The sequence below is a fragment of the Aedes albopictus genome, chromosome 3 (assembly GCF_035046485.1).
Source record: "Aedes albopictus strain Foshan chromosome 3, AalbF5, whole genome shotgun sequence".
Lineage (NCBI taxonomy): Eukaryota > Metazoa > Arthropoda > Insecta > Diptera > Culicidae > Aedes > Aedes albopictus.
Window position 1 is genome coordinate 152656389 of NC_085138.1, and position 17102 is coordinate 152673490.

Sequence of the window (17102 nt, forward strand, 5' to 3'; positions counted from 1 at the left end):
AGAAGCTATGCCATAGTCTCTGATTATATTCTGTGAGCTCCAGTAAGTATATAGATTAGGCAACATAACTCTATATAGCCAAAACACTGCAAAATAGTAACTACAGTTGCTGTAGAGTGTAGATGCTAAATTTTAAACATCATAATAGTTTGGAAGACCCCAGCTGATCTGATGATGTCCATAGAACATTCAGAAGATTTACTGGACATGAAGAAGTTACCGTTTCACCGTTATCTATAGATAAAAATAAAGATGATTCAACTCTTTGAAGTGTTTCGATTCATGAATTTATTTAATAATTTATTTTCACCTCACAGGGAAAAGGTTTTAAATAATTATCAGTCTTGACAAACTACGTGCCACACATTACTCTAATCAATGAATCCCATCAACGAACGAACCCATCGTTCAAAGCACGATTATCTTATTAACCCCTAAATGAGTATCCAATTTCCCAACTAAGCCCCCCCAAATAAATCCCATGCAAACAGTAGCCTCTAACCTCTGCGGGAGCAACGACGTCCTTCACATCATCCGGATCCGGAGCTTCCGTCGAGTCTGCTGCCGGACGGCACACCACCGAAGAGGAAGGGGTTGAGGTCGGGACGGGATGATGGTGGTGGCTAGGGTGGGAGTGTTGTGGATTGTGGGAAAGTTTCTCGCACTCCCCGGTGCCATGGGTGGATCCTGGAGAGGACGGCGGGAAGAACAAGTTGCGTGGAAAGTGTGCCACCGATGGGTGAACTGAGACGGCCGGTGGGTAGGATGAGGATGGAGGGGGACCCGGCGTGGAGAGATCTTCCGCCTTCTCGTCGTCGGTGGCGGTGGGTGACGAACAACTGACGGCTGGCGGCGGCTTTTGAAGCAGTGAAGCCGACGCTGCGAAGAGGTTCTTGTAGAACTGAGCCGGGAAGAGAAAGGAGGGTTTCTGGTGGTGGGACTCAAAGTGGGACTCGGCACCCATCCTGTCGTCCTCCGCTGCTGTCGAGGTCGGTTTCAGGTAGAGATCCTCCTTGATCCGAATGTTCGACGTCATCAATTTCGTGTGGTGTGGTCCCGTTTGCGCCGTTATCCAAAAGAAGGTAGATAAAACTTGTTCTCCGGAACAGATGTTCCAGATATCACTCCGAACGCTGGCTGTGGAATAAAGTTTTCCGACTAACTTCTCAGCAAACTTTCACTTGTTGGGCAAACATTCCCTGAGCCCTCCCGCTCTGCCCATCACTTGGTGTTATCCTTTCCCGCCGAGTGCGCTCGCTCATGCATCGAGAGGAGTAATTAGATTTTCACTTTCTTCTTTTGATTTCTCAGGTGGCGGTGCGGTAGGAGACCACTTTGCTGTGCAAATAGACGCAATTCAGGGGCATGCAACTTTTTTGTGCTGCTCCTTTTCCGTGTTATCACAAAACTTGGTGGCTTGAATAAATTTCTTAAATACAACTGTGGGAACTGAGGAACGGTAAACTTTCACTTGTCTAACTTATTTTCTCTCTTCTTTTAGGAACTTTTTTTTCTTCGTTGGCTGCACTTATTCTACAAACATTTCTTGGCCTAGATTGAGGAACTTTCGTTGCGGGAAGCGAATTCTTTGGAGCTACTTTTGCATTCTCTGCGATTCTACACACTTCACGGTTGAGGAACAAAAAACCGCTTCCTATATCTTTAGCATCTCATTATTAAGGCAGCTTCGGGTGGGCTATCTCGTTCGGGAGCCCCTATTAATTAGCAGCACAGCGGTTTCTGCTGCTGCTGCGACGGCGGAACATGGTGGCCCTGGGTAATCCGGAACACACACGGAATCGCGTCCTGTCCGCGGCGCGCGACTTGCTCGACTCGCTCCGTAGTGCATACTCGCTCGCTAGCTCGCCAATCCTTATACTTCGCCAAACGTCTTGGCGCTCATAATACAACTTCTGGTTCGCCGTCGTCGACGGGTCTTTTTTTATTTCTATAGTTGCTTCCTTTTTCCCGGTAACCACACCGGGCCCCACAGGAACCGCCGCCGCACCGTGACGCCCGTCCAAAATAGTGAGCTCTCAAACAAAACGAGAAAAATGCAATGGGAAAAATATAAGTTTTATACATACACACATATATTTTTTTTTCTACTCGTCCCGTTTCTTATTCTAGTGAGCACTCGCTAGCTTCCTTTTGGCGGTGATCCTCGGTTCGCTTTTTTCCCATACTGGATTCGTTTTTTTATATTTTCCTACCCCATCTACAGTGGAAACATCAATTGCAGGGATTTGAGTGAGTGCAATTTCAAAGTTGAACATCGAAAAGAAACCGTTTGAACGAGTCCCTCAAGAATTTATGTTTAACAATTTGCAGGATTCTACAGAAATAGAAACCATTTGTTTGAATTCTTGAAAACTTTGATCATAATGAAGTAGCCAAATCAACGGGAAATCCAGGAATTACCTGTTATTTTCATTCCACTTTAAACAGTTAACTTAGGAAACTCAGAGAAATTGAAAATTTTGGATGGTAAGAAACTTATATTTAAATATGTAGGGGATTTATAAGTCAATTATATAGTTTCAATGATCTTCTAGTTGAAAGTCTCACAAAAAATAATAACAACGCTGCATCAATAACATACATTAAGTTATACTCCCATAAACATTAGGCTGTCTAAAAAATCGATGCTCGAAAAGCCTTGCTCAACCCTTAAATAAAAGATATGTATATTTGAAGCATTTTTGTAGAGCCTTTCAATTGTCTAAAAAATGATCCTTTTTTTAAATTCTAAAAATATTTTTTTTCGTAATATTTTTTCAACTTCCATTTTTTTCAATAATTTTGTATTTTTCTAGACAATCCTAGTAATTCTTGAAGGGTTTTTGAAATATTGTGTTGATATTGACGGCAGAACCATTTTTGTGCTGGTAAAAAGACAGTAGATTAATGAAGAACTTTTTTTGTGAATTCTTAAAAAATGTCCTTTTATCAGCGCAAAAACGGTTCTGCCATCACTATTAGCACAATTTTTCAAAATGTAATACCCTTCAAGACTGCCTAGAAGTGCGTAACAAAATACAGAAATATTGAAAAATGTAGAAGCTAAAAAAATATTACGAAAAATGATTTTTTTTGAGAATTTTCTAGAAAATGGATATATTTTTAGAAAATCGAAATGTTCTACAAAAATGCTTGAAATATGCATATCTTCCATTGAAGGGTTGAGCATCTTTTTCGAACATTGTCTTTTATTTTTGGACAGCTTAATTAGCATATTAGGTTGAAATTTACAATCTTTTGCATTTGAAATATTTATCGCTTTCTCGGCCATTGTCTACTCAAAGAGCAAAGGAGTAGATATTTAAAGTTGGTAATAAAATGAAATATTTGATCGTATTTGCTAGGGTGCAAACAAGTGTGAAATTGTTTTTATTTAGAAGTTGAAAATTGGGCATGATATGAAGCCCATATATGAACATTAGAGTGGGTCAACGTTGTATAGAGAAACTTTAAACTTGATCGTATCAACCCGGAACAAAGCTTTTTCAATCTATATTAGCGTCCAAAACAACTGTGTATAATTTGGAAGCGATTGGTTGCGTCCCCGTACTCCGCGTTGCGATTGAAATTTGTATGGAAGTTAGTATGAGAAAACGTACTTTTTTGCGTTTTAACGGGTGGTCACTAAATAACGGGAATGCTTTGAATGTGCTCTAAAAAATATATGATCTTTAAAAATGGCAATCTGAATTTAACTATCATAAAGGTTTAACAATGTACGTCCATGGAAAATATAAAATTTAAGAAAGTTGAACGTAGTAATTTGTACAGTATTTTTTTGCAGTGATGTTGGAGCAACTGCTTTGTACTAGGCTTTGTACGACTTTTCAGAGTTTACTTTCACGCATTTTCTGCGTCTGTGAAATCGTTGGTCAAAATAAATGGTTTCTCAGCTACCTTTAGCATCTACACACTCAAACAGTAATAAGAAAAAATGGGGATACTGACTTGTTTTTTTTTTGCTTTGGTTGTAGCCTTTTCCCGTAAATGACATTTATAGAAATTTCCAAAAAATGTTATTTTTCTGTATCACCAAAACGTGTCGATATAATTTGTGCACTGCGGTTCATTGTTGAACTTTTTTTGTGCTATTTTTTATAACGAACCATTTACATGTTGTTCAATGTGTAAATGTGATTTGATGTAAATATTTGTTATTTAACAAGGCATTCTATTGATTTATCCAGCCCATGTCACAAAAGAAGATTTTATTATGTGAAATGATATCATGCTTATTGGTTTTGCTAGTTTTCCTCTATTTCCTTCAGGATCTGTTTCTTGGGATGCCGAAATGTGGAATTCATTCAAAACCGGGCGGGTTCTAGTTTTATAATGGTTTACTATTAACTTTTTTTACGGTTGTTTTGAGCAATCAGTAGAGCCGTCCAAGGCGTTTTGGTAGTGCTTCCTGTTTCAATGTCGTTTTCTGCAGAACAGAATAAGTTGACACAAAATAAAAAATACGCTGACTTTGTGGATAGATAGACGATGGTTTTGTCTAAAAAATGTTTACTCTATGGACGCTTCTATTGTTTTTAATCAGCTGCATTCCCGTTATTTAGTGGCCACCCGTTAGTGAGGAAGCGCTCAAAGAACACTACGATGAATCAAGGTAGGCCAAGTCCCATTAGAGACGTAGAGCCATAAAGAAGAAGAAGAAGAACCATATATGAACAATACATCGGCTGCGTAAACCCTTTGCCTATGGAAGCAGTGGCTCAAAGGCTCTACAGATAAGGGAAACCCTTTGCCTAATGTCGCCGAAATGGAAACGGCTTGGTTGATGGGCTTCAAACCACCACGCCAATTCAGCCTGTCAAACCATAAATTCATTGCAAAATGCATCGCGTATCCTCCGCCTGAGCACAAAGTTTTGCCAGATATTATTAGATTACAACTAATAGTACAAGTAATGAATGTGCACAAGCAGTCTACGTCCTTTTCAAAATTCACCTAAAATCTATAAGTGTAGAAATGCTACAAGAAGCTCCAAAAGAAACTGAGGCACTGGTGATAAGCGATGCCAGATTATTTTATCAAAAATATGTATCTACAGGGTGATTGGTTCCGGACTTTACAAAATTTTAGGGCAGCTAGGTCTTCAAAAGTTATGAAAAAATGCCCAAGGAACATAGGGTCGGAAATCACTGCTAAGTGAGTTATTCACATTTTAATTTTTTTTAATTACTTCATTTTTAAAACCCAATATCTCAGGAGTTAAAGGTCGTACATTAAGCATTAATGCTCGAAACGAAAGCTAATGAACTTATCTTTCTTAGCTTCTTTGACGGAGATTTGGTAAAAACTACTTAAATAGTTCAAATTTCAAAAAGTTTGCAAAAATTATCTAAAAAATCAGTCATTTTTAGGGCATTTTTGAAATTTTTTAAATGAATAAATAACTTCTGTTAAAAAAGTTCTTCTACAAAACATGCACAAGCTTGTTCTCTAAAAATGTTTCTTTGACAGCAAAACTCTATCTCTTTTAGATTAGCCAAAAAATGATTTTAAAAATAACACTCCAAATTGCATAAGCTTCACGCCAAAACAATGGTCATCACCCTATCAGTTCGCTCTTTCGTGTGTTGTTGCTCCACAGCATGAGGACGACGGCAGCTGCTGGTGCTGTCATTGCGAACAGAAAACGAGTTCGCTCTTTGACGCGTCGCATCTCCGCCTGTGTGGAAGCATTTGAGGCGGAGTTTGGTACTTATAAGTCGTGTGAGCATACTAAGTGCGACGTGCACTAAACTTATTTTTCGACGGAGCGAAAGCACCGATGAAAGTTTATTTACAAGAGCATACATTTAAATCCCTCGCACTCGTAGCTCTGCTGCGGTGCTGTTCAGAGGGGGGTCTATGCGTGTGGCAATTTAGAAGATTTTTTTCTTTGACGATGTGGATGCACTTCCTTATTCTATCTGACATGGCACCCCCACTGGGACAGAGCCTGTTTCTCAGCTTTTAAAGAGAACGTTGGGGATTTTTAGGAGATATTGGGGAGGATAACGGAAACTTAGGAATCATTGGGATCTTCGAGGAAAATGATGCCTCTGGGAAACCTAAGCAGTAAGTTGGACATTTTAGGAGAAGTTGGGGATTTTTAAGGAACGTTGGGGATTTTTTAAGGAACGTTGAGGATTTTTAGGAGATATTGGGGACAATAAAGGAAACTTGGGAATCATTGGGTTCTTCGAGGAAAATGATGCCTCTGGGAAATCTAAGCAGTAAGTTGGACATTTTAGGAGAAGTTGGGGATTTTTAAGGAACGCTGGGGATTTTTTAAGGAACGTTGGGGATTTTTAGGAGATATTGGGGAGGATAACGGAAACTTAGGAATCATTGGGTTCTTCGAGGAAAATGATGCCTCTGGGAAATCTAAGCAGTAAGTTGGACATTTTAGGAGAAGTTGGGGATTTTTAAGGAACGTTGGGGATTTTAAGGAGATATTGGGGACAATAAAGGAAACTTGGGAATCATTGGGTTCTTCGAGGAAAATGATGCCTCTGAGCGATCTAAGGCGCTGTCCATAAACTACGTAGACTCATTTTGTTCCATCTCAGACCCCTCCTCCCCCTCCGTAGACTTTTGTTCATACAAAATTTTCGAAATTTGTATGGAGCGTAGACTTTGGCCAGACCCCCCCGTCCCCCCCTAAGAGTCTACGTAGTTTATGGACAGGCCCTAAGCAGTAAGTTGGACATTTTCGGAGAAGTTGGGGATTTTTAAGGAACGTTGGGGATTTTTTAAGGAACGTTGGGGATTTTATGGAGATATTGGGGACAATAAAGGAAACTTAGGAATCATTGGGTTCTTCGAGGAAAATGATGCCTCAGGGAAATCTAAGCAGTAAGTTGGACATTTTAGGAGAAGTTGGGGATTTTTAAGGAACGTTGGGGATTTTAAGGAGATATTGGGGCAAAATAAAGGAAACTTGGGAATCATTGGGTTCTTCGAGGAAAATGATGCCTCTGGGAAATCTAAGCAGTAAGTTGGACATTTTAGGAGAAGTTGGGGATTTTTAAGGAACGTTGGGGATTTTAAGGAGATATTGGGGACAATAAAGGAAACTTAGGAATCATTGGGTTCTTCGAGGAAAATGATGCCTCAGGGAAATCTAAGCAGTAAGTTGGACATTTTAGGAGAAGTTGGGGATTTTTAAGGAACGTTGAGGATTTTAAGGAGATATTGGGGACAATAAAGGAAACTTAGGAATCATTGGGTTCTTCGAGGAAAATGATGCCTCTGAGAAATCTAAGCAGTAAGTTGGACATTTTAGGAGAAGTTGGGGATTTTTAAGGAACGTTGGGGATTTTTTAAGGAACGTTGGGGATTTTATGGCGATATTGGGGACAATAAAGAAAACAAAGGAATCATTGGGTTCTTCGAGGAAAATGATGCCTCTGAGAAATCTAAGCAGTAAGTTGGACATTTTAGGAGAAGTTGGGGATTTTTAAGGAACGTTGGGGATTTTTTAAGGAACGTTGGGGATTTTAAGGAGATATTGGGGACAATAAAGGAAACTTGGGAATCATTGGGTTCTTCGAGGAAAATGATGCCTCAGGGAAATCTAAGCAGTAAGTTGGACATTTTAGGAGAAGTTGGGGATTTTTAAGGAACGTTGGGGATTTTAAGGAGATATTGGGGCAAAATAAAGGAAACTTGGGAATCATTGGGTTCTTCGAGGAAAATGATGCCTCTGGGAAATCTAAGCAGTAAGTTGGACATTTTAGGAGAAGTTGGGGACTTTTAAGGAACGTTGGGGATTTTTTAAGGAACGTTGGGGATTTTAAGGAGATATTGGGGACAATAAAGGAAACTTATTAATCATTGGGTTCTTCGAGGAAAATGATGCCTCTGGGAAATCTAAGCAGTAAGTTGGACATTTTAGGAGAAGTTGGGGATTTTTAAGGAACGTTGGGGATTTTAAGGAGATATTGGGGACAATAAAGGAAACTTAGGAATCATTGGGTTCTTTGAGGAAAATGATGCCTCAGGGAAATCTAAGCAGTAAGTTGGACATTTTAGGAGAAGTTGGGGATTTTTAAGGAACGTTGGGGATTTTAAGGAGATATTGGGGACAATAAAGGAAACTTAGGAATCATTGGGTTCTTCGAGGAAAATGATGCCTCTGAGAAATCTAAGCAGTAAGTTGGACATTTTAGGAGAAGTTGGGGATTTTTAAGGAACGTTGGGGATTTTTTAAGGAACGTTGGGGATTTTAAGGAGATATTGGGGACAATAAAGGAAACTTAGGAATCATTGGGTTCTTCGAGGAAAATGATGCCTCAGGGAAATCTAAGCAGTAAGTTGGACATTTTAGGAGAAGTTGGGGATTTTTAAGGAACGTTGGGGATTTTAAGGAGATATTGGGGCAAAATAAAGGAAACTTGGGAATCATTGGGTTCTTCGAGGAAAATGATGCCTCTGGGAAATCTAAGCAGTAAGTTGGACATTTTAGGAGAAGTTGGGGACTTTTAAGGAACGTTGGGGATTTTAAGGAGATATTGGGGACAATAAAGGAAACTTATTAATCATTGGGTTCTTCGAGGAAAATGATGCCTCTGGGAAATCTAAGCAGTAAGTTGGACATTTTAGGAGAAGTTGGGGATTTGTAAGGAACGTTGGGGATTTTAAGGAGATATTGGGGACAATAAAGGAAACTTAGGAATCATTGGGTTCTTTGACGAAAATGATGCCTCAGGGAAATCTAAGCAGTAAGTTGGACATTTTAGGAGAAGTTGGGGATTTTTAAGGAACGTTGGGGATTTTAAGGAGATATTGGGGACAATAAAGGAAACTTGGGAATCATTGGGTTCTTCGAGGAAAATGATGCCTCTGAGAAATCTAAGCAGTAAGTTGGACATTTTAGGAGAAGTTGGGGATTTTTAAGGAACGTTGGGGATTTTTTAAGGAACGTTGGGGATTTTATGGAGATATTGGGGACAATAAAGGAAACTTAGGAATCATTGGGTTCTTCGAGGAAAATGATGCCTCTGAGAAATCTAAGCAGTAAGTTGGACATTTTAGGAGAAGTTGGGGATTTTTAAGGAACGTTGGGGATTTTTTAAGGAACGTTGGGGATTTTATGGAGATATTGGGGACAATAAAGGAAACTTAGGAATCATTGGGTTCTTCGAGGAAAATGATGCCTCTGAGAAATCTAAGCAGTAAGTTGGACATTTTAGGAGAAGTTGGGGATTTTTAAGGAACGTTGGGGATTTTAAGGAGATATTGGGGACAATAAAGGAAACTTGGGAATCATTGGGTTCTTCGAGGAAAATGATGCCTCTGGGAAATCTAAGCAGTAAGTTGGACATTTTAGGAGAAGTTGGGGATTTTTAAGGAACGTTGGGGATTTTAAGGAGATATTGGGGACAATAAAGGAAACTTGGGAATCATTGGGTTCTTCGAGGAAAATGATGCCTCTGGGAAATCTAAGCAGTAAGTTGGACATTTTAGGAGAAGTTGGGGATTTTTAAGGAACGTTGGGGATTTTCAGGAGATATTGGGGAGGATAAAGGAAACTTAGAAATCATTAGGTTCATTGAGGAAAATTATGCCTCAGGGAAATCTAAGAAGTAAGTTGGACATTTTAGGAGAAGTTGAGGATATTTAGAAAACGTTGGTAGTTTTAAGGAGATATTGGGGAGGATAAAGAAAACTTAGGAATCATTAGGGTCTTCGAGAAAAATTATGCCTCTGGGATATCTAAGAAGTAAATTAGACAATTCAGGAGAAATTGGGGATTTTTAGGAAACGTTGGGTGTTTAAAGGAGATATTGGGGAGAGTAAAGAAAACTTAGGAACCATTATTTTCTTCGAGGAAAATGATGCCTCTGGGAAATCTAAGCAGCAAAATGAACATTTTAGGAGAAGCTGTGGATTTAAGGAGAAGTCTTTAAATGTCAAACTTACTGCTTAGATTTCCCAGAGGCATCATTTTCCTCGAAGAACCTTGTGATTCCTAAGTTTTCTTTATCCTCCCCGATATCTCCTACAAATTCCCAACGTTCCTAAAAAATCTCCAACGTTCTTTAAAATCCCCAAGCTCTCCTAAAATGTCCAACTTGCTGCTTAGATTTCCAGGAGATATCATTTTCCCCGAAAATCCTAATGATTCCTAAAATTCCTTTATCCTCCCCAATATCTCCTTAAAATCCCCAACGTTCCTTAAAATTCCCCAACTTCTCCTAAAATGTCCAACTTGCTGCTTCGATTTCCCAGAGGCATCATTTTCCTCGAAGAACCTAATGATTCTCAAGTTTCCTTTATTGTCCCCAATATCTCCTAAAAATCCCCAACGTTCCTTAAAAAATCCCCATCGTTCCTTAAAAATCAGATTTCCCAGAGGCATCATTATTCTCAAAGAACCTAATTATTCCTAAGTTTCCTTTATCCTCCCCAATATCTCCTGAAAATCCCCAACGTTCCTTAAAAAATCCCCATCGTTCCTTAAAAATCAGATTTCCCAGAGGCATCATTATTCTCAAAGAACCTAATTATTCCTAAGTTTCCTTTATCCTCCCCAATATCTCCTGAAAATCCCCAACGTTCCTTAAAAATCCCCAACTTCTCCTAAAATGTCCAACTTGCTGCTACGATTTCCCAGAGGCATCATTTTCTTCGAAGAACCTAATGATTCCGAAGTTTCCTTTATCCTTCCCAGTATCTCCTTAAAATCCCCAATGTTCCTTAAAAATCCCCAACGTTCCTTAAAAATCCCCAACTTTTCCTAAAATATCCAACTTACTGCTTAGATTTCCCAGAGGCATCATTTTCCTCAAAGAACCTAATGATTCTCAAGTTTCCTTTATTGTCCCCAATATCTCCTAAAAATCCCCAACGTTCCTTAAAAAATCCCCAACTTCTCCTAAAATGTCCAACTTACTGCTTAGATTTCCCAGAGGCATCATTTTTCTCGAAGAACCCAATGATTCCTAAGTTTCCTTTATTGTCCCCAATATCTCCTTAAAATCCTCAACGTTCCTTAAAAAATCCCCAACGTTCCTTAAAAATCACCAACTTCTCCTAAAATGTCCAACTTACTGCTTAGATTTCCCAGAGGCATCATTTTCCTCGAAAAACCTAACGATTACCAAGTTTCCTTTATTGTCCCCAATATCTCCAAAAATCCCCAACGTTCCTTAAAAATCCCCAACCTCTCCTAAAATGTCCAACTTGCTGCTTAGATTTCCCAGAGGCATCATTTTCCTCGAAGAACCTAATGATTTCCAAGTTTCCTTTATCCTCCCCAATATCTCCTAAAAATCCCCAACGTTCCTTAAAAATCCCCAACTTCTTCTAAAATGTCCAAATTATTGCTTAGATTTCCCAGAGGCATCATTTTCCTCGAAGATCCTAATGATTCCTAAGTTTCCTTTATCCTCCTCAATATCTCCTTAAAATCCCCAACGTTCCTTAAAAATCCGCAACTTCTCCTAAAATGTCCAACTTGCTGCTTAGATTTCCCAGAGGCATCATTTTCCTCGAAGAACCCAATGATTCCAAAGTTTCCTTTATCCTCCCCAATATCTCCTTAAAATCCCCAACGTTTCCTAAAATGTCCAACATACTGCTTAGATTTCCCAGAGGCATCATTTTCCTCGAGAAACCTAATGATTTCCAAGTTTCCTTTATCCTCCCCAATATCTCCTAAAAATCCCCAACGTTCCTTAAAAATCCGCAACTTCTCCTAAAATGTCCAACTTGCTGCTTAGATTTCCCAGAGGCATCATTTTCCTCGAAGAACCTAATGATTCCTAAGTTTCCCTTATCCTCCCCAATATCTCCTAAAAATCCCCAACGTTCCTTAAAAAATCCCCAACGTTCCTTAATAATCCCCAACTTCTTCTAAAATGTCCAACTTATTGCTAAGATTTCCCAGAGGCATCATTTTCCTCGAAGAACCCAATGATTCCAAAGTTTCCTTTATTGTCCCCAATATCTCCTTAAAATCCCCAACGTTTCCTAAAATGTCCAACATACTGCTTAGATTTCCCAGAGGCATCATTTTCCTCGAAAAACCTAATGATTTCCAAGTTTCCTTTATCCTCCCCAATATCTCCTGAAAATCCCCAACGTTCCTTAAAAATCCCCAACTTCTTCTAAAATGTCCAACTTATTGCTTAGATTTCCCAGGGGCATCATTTTCCTCGAAGAACCTAATGATTCCTAAGTTTCCTTTATCCTCCTCAATATCTCCTTAAAATCCCCAACGTTCCTTAAAAATCCCCAACTTCTCCTAAAATGTCCAACTTACTGCTTAGATTTCCCAGAGGCATCATTTTCCTCGAAGAACCCAATGATTCCTAAGTTTCCGTTATCCTCCCCAATATCTCCTAAAAATCCCCAACGTTCCTTAAAAAATCCCCAGCGTTCCTTAAAAATCCCCAACTTCTCCTAAAATGTCCAACTTACTGCTTAGATTTCCCAGAGGCATCATTTTCCTCGAAGAACCCAATGATTCCCAAGTTTCCTTTATTGTCCCCAATATCTCCTTAAAAAAGTTTCCTTTATTGTCCCCAATATCTCCTTAAAATCCCCAACGTTCCTTAAAAATCCCCAACTTCTCCTAAAATGTCCAGCTTACTGCTTAGATCGCTCAGAGGCATCATTTTCCTCGAAGAACCCAATGATTCCCAAGTTTACTTTATTGTCCCCAATATCTCCTTAAAATCTCCAACGTTCCTTAAAAATTCCCAACTTCTCCTAAAATGTCCAACTTACTGCTTAGATTTCCCAGAGGCATTATTTTCCTCGAAGAACCCAATGATTCCTAAGTTTCCTTTATTGTCCCCAATATCTCCTTAAAATCCCCAACGTTCCTTAAAAATTCCCAACTTCTCCTAAAATGTCCAGCTTACTGCTTAGATCGCTCAGAGGCATCATTTTCCTCGAAGAACCCAATGATTCCCAAGTTTACTTTATTGTCCCCAATATCTCCTTAAAATCTCCAACGTTCCTTAAAAATTCCCAACTTCTCCTAAAATGTCCAACTTACTGCTTAGATTTCCCAGAGGCATTATTTTCCTCGAAGAACCCAATGATTCCTAAGTTTCCTTTATTGTCCCCAATATCTCCTTAAAATCCCCAACGTTCCTTAAAAAATCCCCAGTGCTCCTTAAAAATCCCCAACTTCTCCTAAAATGTCCAACTTACTGCTTAGGGCCTGTCCATAAACTACGTAGACTCTTAGGGGGGGACGGGGGGGTCTGGCCAAAGTCTACGCTCCATACAAATTTCGAAAATTTTGTATGAACAAAAGTCTAAGGAGGGGGAGGAGGGGTCTGAGATGGAACAAAATGAGTCTACGTAGTTTATGGACAGCGCCTTAGATCGCTCAGAGGCATCATTTTCCTCGAAGAACCCAATGATTCCCAAGTTTCCTTTATTGTCCCCAATATCTCCTTAAAATCCCCAACGTTCCTTAAAAATCCCCAACTTCTCCTAAAATGTCCAACTTACTGCTTAGATTTCCCAGAGGCATCATTTTCCTCGAAGAACCCAATGATTCCTAAGTTTCCTTTATTGTCCCCAATATCTCCTTAAAATCCCCAACGTTCCTTAAAAAAACCCCAGCGTTCCTTAAAAATCCCCAACTTCTCCTAAAATGTCCAACTTACTGCTTAGATTTCCCAGAGGCATCATTTTCCTCGAAGAACCCAATGATTCCTAAGTTTCCGTTATCCTCCCCAATATCTCACAAAAATCCCCAACGTTCCTTAAAAAATCCCCAACGTTCCTTAAAAGTCCCCAACTTCTCCTAAAATGTCCAACTTACTGCTTAGATTTCCCAGAGGCATCATTTTCCTCGAAGAACCCAATGATTCCCAAGTTTCCTTTATTGTCCCCAATATCTCCTTAAAATCCTCAACGTTCCTTAAAAATCCCCAACTTCTCCTAAAATGTCCAACTTACTGCTTAGATTTCCCAGAGGCATCATTTTCCTCGAAGAACCCAATGATTCCTAAGTTTCCTTTATTGTCCCCAATATCTCCTTAAAATCCCCAACGTTCCTTAAAAAAACCCCAGCGTTCCTTAAAAATCCCCAACTTCTCCTAAAATGTCCAACTTACTGCTTAGATTTCCCAGAGGCATCATTTTCCTCGAAGAACCCAATGATTCCTAAGTTTCCGTTATCCTCCCCAATATCTCACAAAAATCCCCAACGTTCCTTAAAAAATCCCCAACGTTCCTTAAAAGTCCCCAACTTCTCCTAAAATGTCCAACTTACTGCTTAGATTTCCCAGAGGCATCATTTTCCTCGAAGAACCCAATGATTCCCAAGTTTCCTTTATTGTCCCCAATATCTCCTTAAAATCCCCAACGTTCCTTAAAAATCCCCAACTTCTCCTAAAATGTCCAACTTACTGCTTAGATTTCCCTGAGGCATCATTTTCCTCGAAGAACCCAATGATTCCTAAGTTTCCTTTATTGTCCCCAATATCTCCTTAAAATCCCCAACGTTCCTTAAAAATCCCCAACTTCTCCTAAAATGTCCAACTTACTGCTTAGATTTCCCTGAGGCATCATTTTCCTCGAAGAACCCAATGATTCCCTAGTTTCCTTTATTGTCCCCAATATCTCCTTAAAATCCCCAACGTTCCCTAAAAAATCCCCAGCGTTCCTTAAAAATCCCCAACTTCTCCTAAAATGTCCAACTTACTGCTTAGATTTCTCAGAGGCATCATTTTCCTCGAAGAACCCAATGATTCCTAAGTTTCCTTTATTGTCCCCAATATCTCCATAAAATCCCCAACGTTCCTTAAAAAATCCCCAACGTTCCTTAAAAATCCCCAACTTCTCCGAAAATGTCCAACTTACTGCTTAGGGCCTGTCCATAAACTACGTAGACTCTTAGGGGGGGACGGGGGGGTCTGGCCAAAGTCTACGCTCCATACAAATTTCGAAAATTTTGTATGAACAAAAGTCTACGGAGGGGGAGGAGGGGTCTGAGATGGAACAAAATGAGTCTACGTAGTTTATGGACAGCGCCTTAGATCGCTCAGAGGCATCATTTTCCTCGAAGAACCCAATGATTCCCAAGTTTCCTTTATTGTCCCCAATATCTCCTTAAAATCCCCAACGTTCCTTAAAAATCCCCAACTTCTCCTAAAATGTCCAACTTACTGCTTAGATTTCCCAGAGGCATCATTTTCCTCGAAGAACCCAATGATTCCTAAGTTTCCGTTATCCTCCCCAATATCTCCTAAAAATCCCCAACGTTCCTTAAAAAATCCCCAGCGTTCCTTAAAAATCCCCAACTTCTCCTAAAATGTCCAACTTACTGCTTAGATTTCCCAGAGGCATCATTTTCCTCGAAGAACCCAATGATTCCCAAGTTTCCTTTATTGTCCCCAATATCTCCTAAAAATCCTCAACGTTCCTTAAAAAATCCCCAACGTTCCTTAAAAATCCCCAACTTCTCCTAAAATGTCCAACTTACTGCTTAGATTTCCCAGAGGCATCATTTTCCTCGAAGAACCCAATGATTCCTAAGTTTCCGTTATCCTCCCCAATATCTCCTAAAAATCCCCAACGTTCCTTAAAAAATCCCCAGCGTTCCTTAAAAATCCCCAACTTCTCCTAAAATGTCCAACTTACTGCTTAGATTTCCCAGAGGCATCATTTTCCTCGAAGAACCCAATGATTCCCAAGTTTCCTTTATTGTCCCCAATATCTCCTAAAAATCCTCAACGTTCCTTAAAAAATCCCCAACGTTCCTTAAAAATCCCCAACTTCTCCTAAAATGTCCAACTTACTGCTTAGGTTTCCCAGAGGCATCATTTTCCTCGAAGATCCCAATGATTCCTAAGTTTCCGTTATCCTCCCCAATATCTCCTAAAAATCCCCAACGTTCTCTTTAAAAGCTGAGAAACAGGCTCTGTCCCAGTGGGGGTGCCATGTCAGATAGAATAAGGAAGTGCATCCACATCGTCAAAGAAAAAAATCTTCTAAATTGCCACACGCATAGACCCCCCTCTGAACAGCACCGCAGCAGAGCTACGAGTGCGAGGGATTTAAATGTATGCTCTTGTAAATAAACTTTCATCGGTGCTTTCGCTCCGTCGAAAAATAAGTTTAGTGCACGTCGCACTTAGTATGCTCACACGACTTATAAGTACCAAACTCCGCCTCAAATGCTTCCACACAGGCGGAGATGCGACGCGTCAAAGAGCGAACTCGTTTTCTGTTCGCAATGACAGCACCAGCAGCTGCCGTCGTCCTCATGCTGTGGAGCAACAACACACGAAAGAGCGAACTGATAGGGTGATGACCATTGTTTTGGCGTGAAGCTTATGCAATTTGGAGTGTTATTTTTAAAATCATTTTTTGGCTAATCTAAAAGAGATAGAGTTTTGCTGTCAAAGAAACATTTTTAGAGAACAAGCTTGTGCATGTTTTGTAGAAGAACTTTTTTAACAGAAGTTATTTATTCATTTAAAAAATTTCAAAAATGCCCTAAAAATGACTGATTTTTTAGACAATTTTTGCAAACTTTTTGAAATTTGAACTATTTAAGTAGTTTTTACCAAATCTCCGTCAAAGAAGCTAAGAAAGATAAGTTCATTAGCTTTCGTTTCGAGCATTAATGCTTAATGTACGACCTTTAACTCCTGAGATATTGGGTTTCAAAAATGAAGTAATTAAAAAAAATTAAAATGTGAATAACTCACTTAGCAGTGATTTCCGACCCTATGTTCCTTGGGCATTTTTTCATAACTTTTGAAGACCTAGCTGCCCTAAAATTTTGTAAAGTCCGGAACCAATCACCCTGTATATAGATCTTTCTGTATCGCCGTATTTGATGGTATAGCTGACACTGAGAGTCCTAATATTCAGAAACTAACAAAAATGTACTACTTTTTGACGGTTTTTACTTTTTACTGGTATTTATTTTTCTAAAACATGTTTGAAAATGAACATATTTGCATTTTTAAAGTTTAAGCACCAAATTAGCCGGGGCCCGTGGCGCAGTGGCTACACGTTCGCTTCATAAGCGGATGGTCATGGGTTCGATCCCAGCTCCGGCACTTCGTCAGTTGCTCTTCTTCCCCCGAGAGCGGCTGGCATTTGAC

General features: G+C 39.6%; 1 protein-coding gene across 3 annotated transcripts in view; it reads right to left on the reverse strand.

Moving 5' to 3' along the window:
* The window catches only part of LOC109431918 (zinc finger protein rotund), a 518068-nt gene that overhangs the window by 247114 nt on the left and 253852 nt on the right, over positions 1-17102 (reverse strand). Inside the window, exon 1 of one of the 3 annotated variants that reach the window (XM_062860805.1) lies at positions 503-2159. The exons of the other annotated variants lie outside the window; for them this stretch is intronic. Coding sequence (XP_062716789.1) covers positions 503-1036 — 534 coding nt within the window. The 5' untranslated portion in view covers positions 1037-2159. Of the gene's footprint in view, positions 1-502; positions 2160-17102 lie in introns of those variants that run through there. 3 annotated transcript variants of the gene reach the window in all.